Source organism: Sinohyriopsis cumingii, unplaced genomic scaffold (assembly GCF_028554795.1).
Source record: "Sinohyriopsis cumingii isolate HCF-2022 unplaced genomic scaffold, ASM2855479v2 utg000233l, whole genome shotgun sequence".
Classification (NCBI taxonomy): domain Eukaryota; kingdom Metazoa; phylum Mollusca; class Bivalvia; order Unionida; family Unionidae; genus Sinohyriopsis; species Sinohyriopsis cumingii.
The window spans coordinates 399,273-419,706 of record NW_028315880.1 but is presented as its reverse complement, the minus strand read 5'-3'; the positions used below and the strand labels follow the sequence as shown (position 1 = coordinate 419,706).

At 34.7% G+C, this 20,434-nt stretch overlaps 1 protein-coding gene across 1 annotated transcript in view; it reads right to left on the bottom strand.

The window, feature by feature from the left end:
* Nucleotides 1-3,871: 3,871 nt before the first annotated feature.
* LOC149774394 (FUN14 domain-containing protein 1-like) overlaps nt 3,872-20,434 on the bottom strand; it is a 34,035-nt gene continuing 17,472 nt past the window's right edge. The window contains exons 4-5 of the mRNA XM_089945316.1: nt 16,372-16,491; nt 3,872-10,194 (exon numbers count right to left, since the gene is read on the bottom strand). Coding sequence (XP_089801442.1) covers nt 10,117-10,194; nt 16,372-16,491 — 198 coding nt within the window. The 3' untranslated portion in view covers nt 3,872-10,116. The remainder of the gene's footprint in view (nt 10,195-16,371; nt 16,492-20,434) is intronic.

Below are 20,434 nucleotides of genomic sequence, written 5' to 3'. Positions count from 1 at the left end.
TTGGACGTACATGATTCGACAGCTAGGATAAAGGGCGAGTCATAATATATACACAGAATGAAAGCGTAAAGTATGAAAGTACCAAAAGTACTCGCTTAGATTATATTATATATTTAATTTAACTTTTAATAATATAGCTTTTCACAAGTTTAAACAAAATATTCTTAGCAGACACTCTCCCGTAGCTATGTGACCTTCTTGTACAAGTGTCCTTTAACAACTGAGTATAGTAAATGTTGATCAGGGCAAGTTCATATTTTATTTTGTTAAATAAATAAATAAATAGATAGATAAATAAATAATTAAATAAAATAAATAAATAAATAAATAAATAAAATCATGCTCAGATCCCTGCTGGTAGGTTGACAATATCATGATTTAGAGCAGTGGTCTCCAACATACGGCCCGGCAAGCCGTATCATGTGCCCGCAAAATGATTGGCGTCATAAGGTGTCATGAGAGATAACAGAGGTGGTGCAGCCCTTCGGCCATTGAAAACGCTCTCATGCGGCCCTCAGTGTGGTTCGAAATTGAGACCCCTGATTTAGATAATGCAACGGCAGATGTATCCCGAGTTTTCTCTGACATTTGTCACCCCATTTCTGATATTTGGACATTTATGTTGGGGTGTAGGGTCAAAGTCCACTGCCTATCGAAAAGTTGGAATTTGCTGAAACCATTTGGTGTCGGCATGGGGTAGCCGCTTAATAGATGACCCAGCAAACTTGAACGATCTTACATCGAAATACACCTGCATGAAATCGATAGTAATATGATTCATTTTTTCAAAAATCTGGAGCGTATCATTCGTCACATTTTTAATCTGCAGACAGACGAGTCGAAAGTACATTGTTGCTGAAATTTGACCTGATCTCGCTATTTGCAAAGGGAGTCGGCGAATTTCAACTTTTCGATAGCCAGTGGACTCTGACCGTACACCTCAACATCAATTGTCCAAATATCAAAAAAGGGGGTGGCAAGGATCATAAGACACTCGGACTACGGCACAATCGTTTGCAAAAGAATGGTACCTAATATTCCATCTATTATGTTTTTTCTTCTCCTTATACAAAACTAAGATCTTTTTAAGCCACATAGAATGCATTCATTGCTAGACTGAATTTGACAACAAGGACTCAGCTTTTCCTGTGTCAAGACAAGTAACCTGATCTAATTTGCAGCTGGATGATTGTATGTGGCAGTCCCGTCTTGTATTTTTGTGTGGCAGTTATATCTTTATTCACTTTAGGACGCACAAGTATATGAATTATAAATATGTCAATACACATTTTAGTTTCTCACAATCCTAACGTCACTCCTGAATATTATACGAACTTGTATTTTAAATTCTGATTTATACCTGTCCAACTGAGTAAAATCAAGTACGACTGAGTGACGTCATTAAGTAAAATATCCGGAATCAAAATCGCACTCGATATTAAGAACTTATGAGAGATTGACAGGTGTAAATTAAAGTTGTTTACATTTGTAACATAAACATTGTAGAGAATGTATAGCTTTATGTTACTTTCATGTCCTGTGACTAAAAGTTCTTTAGCTATTGCACTTGTGGAAATTGTACATGACGATGATGTAATCAACGGCTAAGCAAAATAACTGCTCCCGTGTGATCAACAAAAATCGGCCTAATTTGGTATAAAGTACACTATCTTTAGAAGTTATTAAAATAGAAAAAAAGAATTTTGCTAAACTTGACAATACAAGTTCCTGATAATGTAATGATTGACTTACCAAAAGATATGAAATCTACAAATAATTTATATGTTTGTTTTTTTTTAAATACAATTTTCCTCTGAAGTCCAGGAAGTGAAAAGTAACAGGCGGAGCTAGCAGTTTGTTTTATAGATGCACATCTGCACTAAGGCCATATAACCTATATTACAGCCATCAATCATACATCGCAAAATAAAAAGAATTTCATGTTCTTTTATTAAGACCTAACATATACAATGCAGTTTTTAAATGGCCAGTGTAACCAGTGAGGAACATTGGGGAATTTATTTCTCTTTAAAAGTCTAAAAAATATGAAACTATAAAATCACTATCTAAAACAGTGCTTGTTCTGCTTATTATTATTATTGTATTATCCTTATTATTATTATTATTACCAGAACAATCAGAAATCATGAAATGAGGGTGTATAATGATATATATATATACTTAAAACATGTAAATACTTGTGTACTTTGGTGTGTATTTTAGTGTATTTCAGTTCTTGAACACTTTTCGGTGTCTCTGATAACCATGTCCATTTACATTGTAGCTTTTTTTCCCCATCAAGTTGGTTACTTGCACTTGCTTCTGTCAGTAAGAAAGTAACATTTGTTGAGACCTGACACTCTCCAATTCCATGCTAATTTTCTTGTACCATTGGTGTGTTTTCCAGCCACCATGTTGGGACACAGTATCATATGCTCCCAGTTCTCAAGTGTACGCAATTCAATGAAGTAATGACCACAATACTGATTAACACAGATTGTATTACGATGTAAACATTTCAAGTTTGATCAAAATTAGATGATAATTAACATGGCTACAAGAGCGGTAAGAAGCTCAGTCAGTGTTAAATTGTAAAATGAATGGAGCTTGCTCATTATTGAACTCATCCAAGATCATGTGGAAACAAGGCCTTATTTTAAGTTTGATCAAAACTTGATCAGAAATATACATTCCAGAGTGGCAACAAGCTCAGCCAGCAGATGCTATATTGACTCGTTAATATGAGTGCATCATAGTCATTATCGAGCCTTAGAAGATCTTGATGATATAAGCACATGTTCTGAGTTTGATCAAAATCGGAATCAGAAATTTGGTCTCTAAAGTAGTAACAAGGTCGGCCATTCAGATCTCATTAATATACATGGCTCTTGTTTATAATCAAAGCCATCAAAGTTCCTGATCATACATAACCATATTTCATGCTTTTGATCAAAACTTAATTAGAAACATGGCCATAGACTGGAAATAAGTTGAACAAATCAGATGCAAGATCATCTCAGTAGTGTGGATCTCAATACTGAATGCATCTGATATCTGAATTCCATAAACATGTTCCAAGTTTGATCAAAATCTGATTAGAAATGTGGCTTCCAGAGTGACAAGAAGGTCAGCCAATAAGGTTCAAGATCACCTCACTAGTATGTATGGATCCCATTCATTATCAACCACATCTGGAATTTTAAAAATGTAAACCCACATCCCAAGTTCAATTGAAATCTGACCAGAAATATATACTCTGGGGTGATAATCAGCAATTGTTGATGGATAAATGCGTTGATGCACAATGGATGACACATGAGATGCAAGATCATATCATCTGCTCACTTGGCCATATGGCCAAGAAAACTAACCAAACTGAACTATCTTTTAAAATGTACTAACGCAATTCAATTGTTTAGAGAATTAGACTGTTTGAATTTAATTTAAATTAAAAAAATATGGTGCTGTGCCAAACCCACTATCAAATAAACCAAGCTTTAGCAAAACTTAGACCATATTGATACCATTACAGTTACTGTCTTAATACAGGTCAACAACACTAGAAATCTGCAGGTAAGCGATTATACATGAGGCTTATTAAGTTCCATTTATGAAAGATGGGGTGTGGGGTGGGGGCAGGATTATATGGCACAACAACATTCTAAAGGTTATATAGTATCATAGCAAGTAGAACAGAAAATACCTTGCTTAAGGACACATGACAGTAGCCAGTCTGGGCTAATTGAATGGTGGGAATCAAACCTGCACCTTTCCGGTGATGGGTTTAAAGCCATAACCATTGTGCCACCATAGCACCATATTCATAAATACATTTATTTCTTATGAAGCACATGACAAGAGGACACAAATATTTATTGTAGCCATTACTTTATTTTTAAAAGCACATACAAATCATGTCATACTGAATAAATGTAAACAGACTGTTATAGCTAATAGTTCACACTCTGCTAATTCAAATATAATTTTCAAAACAATCTGGTCACCTATCGTCCCCAAATAAATGGCACCAGAGATCCTGAAATCGTTATATTTCCCTGATATGTTCAGCAGATCAAAAGTTTTGACCAGCATATACTTTGAAGAACCAGACATTGGTACTATGCTATATAAAATTTCATCAGATCAAAAATTATCTTTGATTTGATTTTATCCATTAAAATGTCAAATAAACACCTTAACAAAGTAAAATTGAAAGGTTAGTAAGTTTAATTTACAGACTCTTTCATCATCAGACAATCAATTAAAGTGTCACTGACTACGCTTAATTCAGGGGTGACTATGTCTGGCTTACAGTTTCCCTTCTGTACAATTCAACAGAGTTGTTGCCAACAAAACTTGGTCATTAGCTTTTATCAATTGTTTAAACACTCTATAGCCAGAAAGTTTGACAAAAGAGGTGTGAACCACTATCTCTTGGACTTGTCAAAAACTCTATAACTGAATAGTTGCCCAAGGGTCTGTACTATAGACTTTACATTAGCCCCTCACTCCATCTCATGTTTTCTTTTAAACTATACTGTCAGCACATCATACTTTGTGAATAAAATATGTGAAGCATAGGCCTGAGTTAGGAAAAATGAGATTTATCATCCTCCAAGATTTGTGGATTTGGTCCAACAGAACTTCTCCATCCAACTTTACCGAAAATGTTAGTTGAATTGGTGTTATAAGGTTTGAGGTAGGAAGTCTGATTGAAGCCTATTAAGAATTACATTTTAAAAACAATATAGTGTGACAAAATATTGTTGTTGGATGAAATCCTACATTGTTTTAAAAAGAATAACAAAGCTTTTTAAAATAAATGAACTTTTTTGAAACCAGTGAATCATCAAAGGATAATACTACTACTAAAGAAGCAACAGAACTGGATCTGACACTGACATAATTTATGATACTGTAAATATTTCTTTTTTTCTGTCTCAACCTTTAACGTCTTATTTTGAATATTTGTATATTAAATTTGACAAAAAAGTGGCCATCATGTCATTCACATGTTAAAAAAGAGTATGGCAAGGGTCATTATAATTTCAGGATCTCAGACTGGTACATATTTTACATTACCTAACATAGGACTAACCACCATTTTTAAAAAAATGGGACATACTGATGAAAGACAGACACAACAATTGATCACTAGAAACAAAATTACCTTAATAAAACATCTTAAATATTATGTACGAGGATCGGGGATATAGTTATAAACTTGTGTTATAAAGAGCTTGTTTTTCAACAAAATCTTTTTTATCACTATATCAGTATACGTATTATTATATGAAAATGAAAACATTAGGTGCATCAGATATATACTTTTACTACTTGAGATGTACGTTATGCACTGACTCAAAAGTATATCACTTGGATACCTAATATTTACGACAACTTGTTTAGTGAAGTCTTATTTACCAGAACAAAAATTCCATGAATGATACATCTAACCTGTTCATCCATGGAATAACTAAAAAGTATTGCATGGTCACTAAAGCAAGAAAAGTAGGTCACTGACTTCAAGAAAAGTTATTGAGGTCAATATTATCCCTAATATAAATGCAACCATCACATTTCATGACTATATGCACATTAGTACTTTGAACCTGCACTAAATGCAAAAACATACACACTGCAACATGTAAAGTTATTGTGACCAAATTTAGCCTGTTGTGTAGTACACACCAATGTGAAATCCCATTGAGTTTATCAACAGTGCATATAACTGCATTACATTTAAAACAAAACAAACTTAAATGTAATTGCTGGAGCATGAAAAGTAGGTTACTATACCTTACATTTTTCCATGGTTAGTAGTACCCTCCAAGAATACATCCATTGACACAGAACGAAACGAAACACAAAATAATTGGAGAATTAGCTAAATCAATCCATTCTTGCTCAAATACACCCATTAAGTTCCATGACTGCATGCAAAAGTGTCGGAGAAACTACTACTTACAAAACCAACAGTGATGCCTATGATGATGCCATCAGAAAAGTTATCACTTTGCCCTGCTTATGTATTGCAGATGATACAAAAAATGACACAGCTTCAAAAAATTAAAATCTATAGTAATATTTTGTATCAGAAGTACATTAACTTTGTGTGGCCCTGTAATGTTGGGTGGCCTCTTAACTTCAGGTGGCCCTGTAACTTTGGGTGGCCCTGCGAGGCCACGTAGTATAGGATGCTTGTCTTTAAAGATCATTCACATCTTACCTGTCTGTATTGGTTCAAGCCTTGGCTCACCCAACAAGGGTATGTGAGAAAGCTTGCCAGTAGCTTCCCATGGCTTGGTGCTTCTTTCAAAGGTTTTTCTGGATTCCTCCTTCACCAAATATATTAGCTGCTTTGTATAGCCTGTCATGTACTGAAAATGGTGTCATATCCGCTCCACCCCACAAATGTTAACATCTGTAAGCTCTATTTGTAATTCCAAACAAGTCTATAATAAAAATAGTAACAAAAGATTCCAATTGGCATTTCCTATTTCGATCTTTTGTATATTCTGAACTCAAATTTTTTGTTGTGTCAATTTGTGTTTGTGAGTCTTTTTGTTGGACCCACTTTCTGTGTGTTAATGTTTTTCATACAAATCATGTTTGTCTGGTAATATCTACCCTACATTACATGTCCCTGATTCTGTGTCAACATTCAGTAATAAAATTATCAAATTATTGTTTCAAATCCCATTCCAACACAAAACTAGCACTTAAAAATAATCAATGCAAAACAACTTGTTACAAACGTGTAACCAGCACCATATGTTTACAAAATGTTTGTAGCTGGTCTGAAAATTAAAATTTGTATCATCAAGAAGAACGCATCACTTAGATTGTAAAATGTACGATAACCTTTAAAAACTCCATTAAAACAGAACATTTTACTACAATTTCATTCATAACTATACAATGCAAATAGCATTACAAATTCCAAGCAGTGTACAGTATGACTGACAGCACTTAGATACAGTGGTCCCCCTTTGGAATGGTCCCACCCCATCCACAAGCAACCACCTGCTTTTCATGACCAGAATACTTGGTCCAAAAGAGTTAGTGTTCAAAGGTACACCTTTAGGCTGGCTACCCATCTGACATGGCCAGCAGCCAGTATATAAGTGTATAAAATGTGAAACTGATCCCTCATACCTAGACCAATATTGAGATTGACCGATGGAAATCTCATGACTATTTGTTGATCTCTAACTTCAACATATCGACATTTGTTCCAGTTTGCTGATAATGTAATAATTTACCTAGGTTTACTCCATACAAAGCCATAAGTAATCCAATTATCCTTACTGTTGTGTGTTGACCAGATGCTAGGTTTTGTAACTTTGACAATTATCATTCCTTGTCATAATTATCAAGATGACAAAATCAAACAGCAGAGAGGGACATTATTGTTTAACTCAAATCAGCATGGCATCCAGTTGTCATTAAGTAAAATGAAATGTAAGCCATTGTGACTTCTCTACATTGGATTACGAAAAGCATTAGAAAGGGTGCCAGACTGAAACTAATGTATCATGCATCCTTTGTAAACACTGAGCATTTTGTTTACTAGAGAAGTATATGAGCATTTATTCTAACAGCCATAAAGAGTTTTTGTTAACAGCATGGTTGTCAATGAAAGAACATGTTTTAGCAATATGTGCAAAAGTGTATTAGTTTAGAAGAAAACATGAAAGCAATTCAGGAAAATGAAATTAGAGTTATATGATCATTTGTTGAGAAATTATGATATCAGAAGATGAAAATAAATTTTAGAAAATCAATATATATTTTCTTACAGTATAAAAGTGAACGGATGGAAATAGCTAGAATATCACAGCGTAGACTCCAAAAGAAAATGATAGTTACAGTGATAGTAATACTCTAGCCGTATTGACAAAGTTTTTTTGATGCTTCCCTTTGCACTGTGATCGATGGTTATTCATAATTATTTTGTACAACGTAAATATAAGTATTATCACATTTATTCCATAACATACACATGATTTTAAATAAAAATAATTATTTAATAAATATTAGTTATGGCTGTCTTACTTTATAACTAGGTGTTAACTAATATCAGTGTGATTCCCTGTTGAAAGGTTCCCCTCTTACAAGGCCACTTTTCTGTTGCAGAGGGAGCCTACTGTATCTAATTTATGAGAGAGGGATGGAGAAGAGAGAGGGAGATGCAATAGGTGTTTACAATTAAGTAAACCCAAGTATTAAAATATAATGCAAACAAATTGCTACTCTAAATACTATGATAGCTGATTCAATAACACCATATAGCAGGTTACCATAAGAACTGATTCAAATAACACCATATGGCAGGTTACCACGACATCTGATTCAATAATGATATAGCAGGTTACCATGACAACTGATTCAACAACACCATATAGCAGGTTACTAAATATGCAGTGCACAATTTCAAGACTCCAATTTTACACTTTTTTCAGTCTTTTAATTTTTTGGTTGTTGTGTGTCAAATACTACTATCTAATATTTATCTACTGTCATGAGCAATAACAAATAATGTCCAAATATCCCACCCCCACTACATAGACAAAATAGCTGTAATATCTTTGCTAATTAATGAGATGACGGATCATCCAACATTGGTAATTTAAATTACATGTATAGCTTAAATGCAGTATGCATACATTAGATTCAAAATTTATGTAACAAATCAGGATTTATCTGCAGTTAATAGCAAATTTACATTGTTAACAAACATTTATTAATTTCATGCCTTGAGAGCATGTTTGAGATTCAGTGTTTCACTAACTATATGAACCTTGTGTTTCTTAGTGTTACTATGTGATGATGTGAAGTGTGAAATGAAACTGATGTTGTGACATGTCAACACATATTGATGATGTAAACTGTCAAATTATACTGAATCAATTTTATTTGGTGTCAGATTATACTGATGTTGTCAGGCATCAAATTATATTGTTGTGAAGTGTTGTGTCAAATTATATTTACGACACAAAGCTTTGATGTTCTGAAATATAACATTCTGTGCAAAATTCAACTCAAAAAATATACTTCTTTGTTTTCCCATTTAATTTCATTGAAATACAAAGATGGGATAAAATACAAAGATGGGATAAAATTAAGATTTGGCAAGTAATGTTTAAGATTAATTAGAACAAAAGACTTCATCACTGTTAGTAAGGATGGTGAAAAATATAGGGAAACACAAGACAACAACCAACAAGTTGCCACAGAAATATAACAGAAATAATTGTGGCACTTACACAATATTTCCTTTTAAAATCTGAATACATTATTGTCTAACTTTTTATTGTTATTCTCACTGAAGACTGATTAATTACAAATACTGTGAAAAATATCGCACACATGTATTGCAAACCATTGTTACCATGATGACATATGATTACATATTTGTAATTTAAACTACATTATATAGAGCAGATCTACCCGTCAACTGAAAATGACACCTCTTGGATAAAATCTCTTAGTTTTAAAATTTGAGGTTTTAATTATGCATATAAAACAAATTGGATATCCATATGTACAGTCACTGTGCCACTGTCTTCTATATCCTTTTTATTCCCAGTGCAAGCTGTACACTCACAGGAAGCTGTTTTCAGAGGGGTGCCAAATGACTGAAGGGAAAGGCAGCCAAAATCAGACAAGGTAGCAAAATATAAACAAAACCTTTTTCTCTTCCTGTGAAAATCTTGTTATTTCATTATAACTTGCACAAATTACTTAAAAAGTTTTCATATCAGCAAATATTTTAATGACTGTGGGGGAGCAAGGGGAATTCCATTTTGCACAGGGTACTACATTGTTTTGTGCAGGCCCTGATTCATTTTATAGTCAAATGCCATTAATACGTAAGCCAATTATCAGATTACTTGCTGATATAGTCTATGGCTATGCCTGGTAATATCCAAGTACCAAACTAATTAAAATCAATTAGGTGGACAAAAATGTATAAAATAACACTGCCTTATAATGGCTCCAGATATGCAGCATTTTAACAGAGGATTTCTCCTGTTCATCATGCGTTTTATCATTTTTGCAATGCATCTAAACATTTTGTTATCACTGTTGTCATCTTGACATCATTTCCTATTAGAAAATCATTGAAAGCAGAAATCCTCCAGCGAAACTTCCTGCCAGGAACATATTTTTTCTCACAAATTCTCTGATCTGCAAAGAAGAATAACAAAATATATCAAATACATGAAATCACAAGTTGATTTAGTATTTCTTCCATCGGAAGACTAAAATGGCATCTTCATAAATCTGAAATAAAAACTTGGAGTAATGCTTAGTATTATACATATAGATCCTAAGTAAATATTTCCCGAAATTTTCTTGAAAGGAAAAAGAAGGGGGTGGTGGTTTAACATAAAAGGGATGCTAATAACTTTAAACATCATCTGACAAATACCATTCTAAAAATGGAAGGGTACCTTGTCATAAAGCCAGGGCTTATAATTGGATAAATATGGCAATACATTCCAGTGGAATTCATACACATGTTAATTCATTATCCTCAATGCTGTGTTTTTGTGTCATGAGATAGTATCCTTCCTCTAAGCTATGTGGTATCATTACAATTGAGAACAGACCAAAGCAGGTGGTATTTGAGAAATGGGAAAAGATGGAGCTTTACAATGATGATACCAAGCAATGTCAACTTTCTATTCACGTTAGCAAATACAGCTAAAAAGAACACAAAAAGGAGCCTGTACATGAAATTGTAGGTCCAATAATCATAAAAAAGGAAGTAAAATTTTCACACTTCTGCTCATGTGCAGGCAAATAGCCAATTGAAAACAGCATGTTTTACACATCTAACCATCTAGCAAAGCATAAGTCTCCCTGAATAAGCTGTATTTAATCGAAAGAAACACGAAAAATCAGTCTCCCACCAATTTCAGTTTAAAATAATAATGGCTGAGGGACAAAGAGTTCATCCTACTGTAACATGTATCTTGTTATCCATTTTGAAAAATATTCTTTCAAACGTCAAGCAGCAAATCTAGAATTCTATACTGGTCTAAAATGTCAAAGAACAAGTCTAAAAATACCATACTTCTCTAAAGTGTCAAGCAACAAGTTTTGAAAACCCATACTTTTCTAAAATGTCAGGAAATGATCCTAGAAATCCCATACTTCTCAATAAGTCAAGGAACAGGTCTTGAAATCCCACACTTGTCTAAAATGTGAAGGAACAAATCTAGAAATCCCATACTTGTGCCATCTAATCTGTTACCTGTTACAGTGCATTCATGAGCAATATTCAGGCACAGACAGTCACCACAACCAGCATTACAGTTAGTGCATTCATGAGCAATATTTAGGCACAGACAGTCAACGCAACCAGCATTACAGTTAGTGCATTCATGACTAATATTTAGGCACAGACGGTCAACACAACCAGCATTACACTTAGTGCATTCAGGACCAATATTTAGGCACAGACGGTCAACACAACCAGCATTAAAGTTAGTGCATTCATGAGCAATATTTAAGCACAGACGGTCAACACAACCAGCATTACAGTTGGTGCATTCATAATCAATATTTAGGCACAGACAGTCACCACAATGAGCATTACAGTTAGTGCATTCATGACCAACATTTAGGTACAGACAGTCACCACAACCAGGATTACAGTTAGTGCATTCATGACCAACATTTAGGCACAGACAGTCAACACAACCAGCATTACAGTTACTGCATTCATAAGCAATATTTAGGCACAGTCGGTCAACACAACCAGCATTACAGTTAGTGCATTCATAACCAATATTTAGGCACAGACAGTCACCACAACCAGCATTACAGTTGGTGCATTCATGACCAATATTTAGGCACAGACGGTAAACACAACCAGCATTACAGTTAGTGCATTCATGAGCAATATTTAGGCACAGTCAGTCACCGCAATGAGCATTACAGTTAGTGCATTCATGACCAATATTTAGGCAGACGGTCAATACAACCAGCAATTACTGTACTCATTCATGTGATTCAAGATCACACAGTCAAGACAAGCATCAATACAGTTACTGCATTCATTCAAAAGAGTATTAATATGCTTGTGTTTCCTGCTACAGCCTCTATGATGGTGCTCTACCATGACATTTTGGAACTTTTTACCACAGTCATGCTTCTGACTGATTGATTGACTATTCTGGGCCTCTCTATTGTTTACAACTGCTCAAGCCATGATAATTGGTCCACTTCTATTTGCTAATAACTAAACAAAACGGTCATCAAAGGTCATTAATTAATGTTTGACCCCCAGATAAGTGAGAAATTTTTCTTACCAACTACTATCTTCTCTCATCACGGTGCTTTGATAAATTTAATTTTCTTTGGAACCCTCAGTGGCTTGTGCACAGTATTGTTAAAATTTGCATGGAAATGATTTTGATTTCTTTTAGATATGTCAGTTTTATAAAGCAACTTTTTGCATCTCCATGCAAACATTACAATAACAATTTCCATTTCAAGTAATCAGATTGCCTAATATTAATCTCACAACATTTTGGTCCAGGTCACTTGGGTATTTGTTGATTCAAATACTATGTGAATTGGTGCCTGGAACTGTGAGCAGCTTCATAGTGCTTCATTGTCTTCATATACTTCTCTAAGAGGCAGTTTATCAAAATGGGTAGTTTCTAATGTATTTGCCCTATCATAAATATAGACTCATCCAGCATTCCAATATTCATTTGGATCAAGGTAGTCAGAACTACCAGAAGGTATTGTATGTTCCAAATTTCTAGCACGGGATTAACATTAATAAAGCCATTCTCTTGGAATGGAAATGGATGCGATAGTGTCTGCAAGTTAATGCAGAAGGTTTGGTTCTGAATTCAAAATATTTCAAATAAAAGAACCATTTTTGTTTAAGTTTTGAACTTTTATTTAGTCAGATGTAGACTGTGGTACCAACCACTTACATAGTTCTGGAGAAAACCATAGTGCCGAAGACAATGCTACTAAATGTACATAGCTCTGCACTAAATCTGATCCCATCAGAAAATGTCATAGTAAATATTTTCCGACAGGATTTGATTATTAGTTCGTAATTTAATTATATTTATTATCCAAATTAAAGCTGATAAGTGAACTGTTGAATGGAAAATCTCTACCTTTCTTTACTCTATTCTAGACAGGGCAAAATCCAAGGATGCACCAAATATTACTGACTGATCATATCAATCTTTTGATAAGGATTATCTATTGCACCGACCATAAATAAACTGATTCACAGTTTGCCCAAGGTAATTATATCATACATGAAAGAACAAGAGATCAGACTTAATCAGATTTGGAAATTTCTTATGTCACATATACTCACAGTAATTGATGATAATTATATATTTCATATTACTAGTCATGTGTTAGACTGCCCTACCAAGTATAACTAATCCATGCATATTTTACTAAGAAGAGAAAAACAAAAGAAAGCAAAATCTGTCTTAACAGAAACCTTCCATAAAAGACATCTGCTAATAAATCCAAACTTTCTGAAATCTTTTTTTTATATTCAACCACAACATAGTTATCTCCAAGATACAGGTCTCACTCTAATCTGTACTTGTAGAAACTTTGATCTTCATATAGGCATCCTCTTTTCAACAAATATTCTGCATACTACACACAGTTCAGTCCAGCCGACATCACTTCATTAAGTCAACTATTCCTTGGATTGATGTCACAAACGGGACAAAATATTAAAACCCATTCATCCAACAGTAAGACTGGTTCAACACAGTAGAAACAGCAGTATGCTCTGCCCTCAACATCCTCCATTTTGACCTCAGGATCCATTTAAGTGCCACCATCTGCTTTTTTAAAGCCCATCCACCTGCCACTCTCTACACCACTAAAACACTTCATTGAAACCATTATTTTCTATTTATTTAACTTAATTTTCTCTATCTTTTTGCTCTTTCTTTTTAAAGCAGTAAAAATGTATGAATGTGTTTTTTCCCTGTTTACACTTCCAGAAAAGACGAAGCTCTAAATTGCATCATTGGCATCGAATAAAGTACTTCTATCATAAAATATGCTTCTTCATTCCATAAATGAACCCTATTGTTTAAGCTGACCCTCATGTAAGGTGGCGCTCACCAGATAATATGTACTTTTGAGAGAGTGACGTATGTAAGGTGAAGTAGTTCACATTTAAAACATGCACAGTGGAGAGAACGTTTGCATACCTCTATGCTACATTAATGTAATGTGGATGATATTTCTTTTGGATATTGTACTTTTGGAAATTTTACATGATTTAAGCACACTGCTAACTAAAATGACTGCTCCCTTGTGTTAAAAAATCAGTCTGAATTAGTCTGAAGTACACTATACACAGCAGCTATTAAAATAGGGAAAATGAATTTTGCCAGACTAGACAATACCAGCTTCTGAAAGTGCAATGAATGAATTACCAAATATATAAAATGTAAAAAAAGTTATCGGCTCTTTTTTATACAATTGACCTCTGAAGTTCAGGAAGTGAAAATGACCAAGTAGAGCTAGCACTTTTTTGAAAGGTGCACATTTGAAGTAAGGCCAAGCTGTATACTCTATAACGCATAGTACACCCATCAATCATACACCAAAATAAAGGGAATTAAAGGTTCTTTGCATTATACCTAAGATATACAAGGTCTTTTTTAAATAGCCAGTATGACCAGTGAAGAAAGCCGGGGACATTCTTTTTCTTTAAATTCATAACCCTATGCAAAATGCGAAACTGTATAGCGCCACCTTAAAGAAAATAAAAAAATGTTTGCAATTATTATTTTTTATTTTCATATAATTATGTATGATGTTCTGAATAAAATGGTACATTCATATTGCATTTAAGCATGAAAATAAGCTAATTATGATCATTTTTCTCTTGCTTACATAACTTGCCATGAGGTATGTTTGTGTGAGTAGTTACCTTAATTATGCGGAAATTAGAAGACTTAGAATATAGGAATAGAGTCAACTTAAATTTAAAACTGTTGCAATAAGTGACAGAAATATATGGTGAAAATGTTTCTTTTCATTTATTTGCAATGAAATAAAAAATAAATGAAGAGAAAGTGAATTCGCTTCTTCCATATTAAACAATAGGCAAATATTTTACACTTTGACCTTTGACCTTTATGAAGCTGATGAGTTACCTCCCTTTTCTAATTGTAAAATTCATTGTTGATATCTCAGAAATAATTCTGGCTAGTTTCATGTTCCTGTCATTCAGCATAACATTGGTTGCTATGTTTACAAAATGTAATGTGCATTCTTAAAATAGCTCACTTTTATCATGGGGGGGGGGGGTAGGCTGGACTTGTTAGAGACTCTGACGCTCATAAATACTGTTCTGTGGGGAAAAAGGCAGGAGAATTATTCATAAGGATTGTTTTGATGCTTGCGACTTAAATGTTTCAGCCATATAAACATAATTAAATCATAAAAAATAATACCTACATCTTCTTTATGGTGGCGCTCACCAGATGATATGTACTTTTGAGAGAGTGATGTATGTAAGGTGAAGTAGTTCGCATTTAAAACATGCACAGTGGAGAGAACGTTTGCATACCTCTATGCTACATTAATGTAATGTGGATGATATTTCTTTTGGATATTGTACTTTTGGAAATTTTACATGATTTAAGCACACTGCTAACTAAAATGACTGCTCCCTTGTGTTAAAAAATCAGTCTGAATTAGTCTAAAGTACACTATACATAGCAGCTATTAAAATAGGGAAAATGAATTTTGCCAGACTAGACAATACCAGCTTCTGAAAATGCAATGAATGAATTACCAAATATATAAAATGTAAAAAAAGTTATCGGCTCTTTTTTATACAATTGACCTCTGAAGTTCAGGAAGTGAAAATGACCAAGTAGAGCTAGCACTTTTTTGAAAGGTGCACATTTGAAGTAAGGCCAAGCTGTATACTCTATAACCCATAGTACACCCATCAATCATACACCAAAATAAAGGGAATTAAAGGTTCTTTGCATTATACCTAAGATATACAAGGTCTTTTTTAAATAGCCAGTATAACCAGTGAAGAAAGCCGGGGACATTCTTTTTCTTTAAATTCCTAACCCTATGCAAAATGCGAAACTGTATAGTGCCACCTAAGAAATTCCAGGCTAGAGCAAGGAGTCTGACAAATAAATAAAAAATGGATTGAAAAAATATGATGATGGAAATCTGTAGTAAATCTCTATAATTATGATTTTAAAAAGAAACTGATTAACCATAGTTTAGATTCATGCAGCCTCACTGTAATTTACTGCACAGAATATTAATACTAACACAAAAATATTTCATGAAAGCTACAAAACCATTATTTACATTGTTCATTACATTAGGATACTGCCTCATGGCATCTCTCTCAATCCGTCTCCTTGTCTGGTTGATCTCCTGCTGGACTTTTGGCCAGTTTATTTGGATGTAGCCTTGATGCTGAGCAATCTGTAACATGAAGGAAACAAGTACATCTGAATAAAGTTAAGAAAAATTCCCTTTATGTAAAAGCAATACTTTTTTAAAACAAGCAACTCCCTTTTGTTATACCTTCCTTTTCATTAGGTGGAAAGTGAAACAACGAGCCTAATCGAAAAAACTTTAATGTAGAAATTAATCTATAATGTGGACGACCAGATGAAATAACAAATTGATCACTACTGTCAACCAATGCAGGCTCAGCAAAACTGTTAATGAACCTAATCATTTAACCCTTTACCTCATAGAGCATATTGACAAAGTGCAGCATGATATAAATAGAACACCTGTTACCTAGCCGACCACATACGCATAGGCATGGCTGTGAATTGTTAAGCAATGTAGTGGTGTTACGTTTAATAGCAGTTTTAACCATTTTATGTTTTAGGTAGACATCTATTATAAATTATGTGGAAAATTTTTAGAGTAAAGTCTGATTGTTATAGCTGTGTAATTATTTTTCACAGAAGAATATTTTATGTGCTTTAAAATCGAGAGAGAACTCGTTCACCGTCATGTCAGTGAGGCCGCGTGACCGACCGTAGCTGCCATTTCCCATACTCGAAATTTACACGTTTTTCGTCTGTGTCTGGGAGAAAGAATTTTCTCAAATTAATTTAAAAAAGAAAGTGAAGCAAAAGATGAAAATTTTCACAAAGGTAGCAGGAATCAGTTCAAAGAAAAAAAGAAAGAGAAGCAAAATGAAAGAGAAATATCACAAATTTAGCATGACAAATTAATTTACATCAAGTTTATTTAGGTCAAAATGATTGTACTTTTGTCCATGACATACCAATTTTCCCTGATATCCTGGTTACAAACCACAAAATAAAAGACTCAACAATAAACTGTCTGTGGAAACTAGGGATGGATGTGAAAGTTTGCTGAGTGGCAGATCTAGCTACCCAGTTGAATCAATTTTTACCAGGATTCTTCACTTCCATTTTGTTCAGTTTCCCCAACTCCCTCTCTCACCCCATTTTTGTCAACCATAAAACATTTTTTTTAAAAGTTATTACTGATGTCCAGGAAGATGGGTGGGGCTTTGTGGTGGAAAACCCAGTTGAGCCAAGTATTTCTTGGTAGTCCAGGTAGCTTGGCAGGGTACCCATCCATCCCTAATGAAAACTGTAGAACCCTTTCCTTAATCTGCAGATTTGAATACTCTTATATACATGCTTGTACACCATGTCCAACTGTAAGCAACAGACCCTAATCTGCCATTGCATGGTATGCCAACAGATCATGGTTTTTTTTGATGTTTGTTATACTGATTACTGCATAGATCTAGATCAGCCAGCACATTTTGCAAATGTATATCTGGGTATGTACAGTCTGCCTTTGCATCTGACTCAAAAGCGAGTATATATGGTACTGACAAAAATGTGACTTTTTGTTTATCAAAGCAAATTGATACCCACAAATAATGTCCATCACAGCCAGACTTAAACACTGATGACCAAATTTTGTAAACATGCTTATTACTTCAAAGGATGTAGTGCCACAACATAAACCCCTTAATTACAACACACTTATGGACATAATATGGCAATGTTATGGACAGCATGACCAAAATGTTAAGAATTTTTTACACAAAAAAAAATTGAATTTTCAACATTTCCTGAAATGTTTACATAAAAGCCACTGTGCATGAATTTGTGTATCACTTGAATGACCATAAAGGTTGAAAGTAATACAAGGGCCTAAGAATTTTGTCTTTATTTGATTTCTAAAACATTCTGAACAAAAGTCAAAAATGCAAGTACCATAAATTGAAAAAAATATATATTTAATTTACATAAACCGTAATTATTATACAACTGACTGGTATTTTGGTTAATCCCTCCTATGACACATATTCTGTCTGTATTAAGTATCAGATCAAAACTTAAGATAAAAAGACAATGATCATAGAGACGGTTCTAATTAAGCTGAAATCCTCTTGATCTTTTGAGTTTCCTGAGTATGCCAAGTATATAAACCACTTTAGCCATGAAAATAGGGTTTGAGGGGTGATATCCTGCTTCCCAGCCTTCACCTTGAGAGTTGTTTGCATTTGCCATGTCTCGTCTCTGTGAGCTTCAAGTAATGCGTGAGGGCATGGACAGGCTACTGCTTGAAACGTGCCTATCGAAGTGAGGGAATGTATGATGACTCTCTGATTACCCACTGATGGCATCCTATTTTGGCCACATGTTTCTTTATCATGACCAATATCTCTTCTGACATGATGCATGGGTCAGATATCATAGGGCAGTAGCTTTTGATGGTACACGAGGACAACCTTTTCTCCTCTTTGAGCTAAAGAAAAAGAGTTGACCAGTTGAGGGATCATGGCATTCAAAAGGGACAATGTTACCAACTCTACATCAGTCCCTACAAAAATGCAACTGTCCTCAAGCAACTTTCAGTGTGGAAGGTCCTTTATTTGTGAGATTCTCTCCACACTCAAAGGTCTAACTTCTTCATTTTACAAGGCATTCCTGACAATAGCCAGGCATGAAGAAGACAGTTCAGGCAGGGGTGAAAAACCTGCAACCATGAACAGAATCAGCTTGTGCTGTAATCTTCTCAGGCAGTCCTATCACTAGATCAGGTAGAAAGTTGACACAGGATTTGTCCCATCTAAGTGGGGCTATCAGAATTATCTTGCATGTCTGACCCCTCAAATTTTATTTTTAGTACAAAGACCATGGGTGGGTAGGCATAGGGCCACAACCCATTGCAACTTGTTACAAAAAGATGATCAATGGGTGCCCCCCATATGTACAAAGCCAATGACAGGTCAACTGATGGAGGGACCATTCTATATGAATGATTTTACCCTTTTGGGAGAAAGTGTCTGCTGAGAATGTGCCTGATTTGTATTTTGATATGGAGTTGGTAATACCAATGCACACTACCAAACCTGAATACAGGTCAGGTGATCTGATGCCCCATTCGGGAAGGTAGTTCACATTACAGAGTTGTCCGACATTATCAGGACTGTGTTCCCACAGAATTTGTCCTTCCAGAGCTGAAAAGTATTGATGATAGCCTTCAGTTTAAGTAGACTGATGTGGAGAGGCCTTTAACCTGACCCCACATGCCTCAAACCTTATCAAAGCCCCACAACATATTGGAAAAAGAATGCCACTGAGCCAGCAAGGTCATCAGTAAGGTAATCTGCATCAAAATGATGCAAGGGGGATTAAATCCACTGCTGCACTGAATAGTCCAAGGATATGCAAGAACACTGGCACTGAAATCCAAATCCTGTTGAATATGGACTCAAGTTCAATGATCCATACCATTGGAACACAAGATGTTATACCAGATTGAGAACTGTCATAAAATGTATACCTAAATTGACAAACACTGAGATGTATGAAGGTCAGACCCCTCCCTGTTCATGAAAAAAACTGAGATGATACAAAAGGGATTGCAGATTGTCTCTGCCCTTGACAAGAATAACATATATCAGATGTATCCAGAAGATGTCTTCCAAACACATCACTGTTGTAGATGAAGTTGACCAAAAAAATGAGTGACAATACAATCCATGATTTTGGTAAAGACTCAGAGGTTGATGTTGATACCAAACAGAACTTGAAACTGGTAAGCCTTGTCATAGTAAGCAAAAATGAAGAAAGTTTGCAACACCAGGTGGATAACAGCATGAGAAAATATGTTGGTCAGATGGAGACTGATAGTATCACACTGATCTTGCCATCTCCATCTTGAACTTCAGCACAAAATGTAATGAGACAATTCAGGCTCATGATCAGCCTCAACTTGCTGTTGGCCTTTTGTTTGTTGAAAGTCTTGACTAAAATCACAGTGGTTTTTGCACAATCTCTACTGCCCGTTTGTGTTGAGTGACCATATCTCCTGTTCTAGAATACAGCTTTTCTCCAAACCTGACAGTATGTCT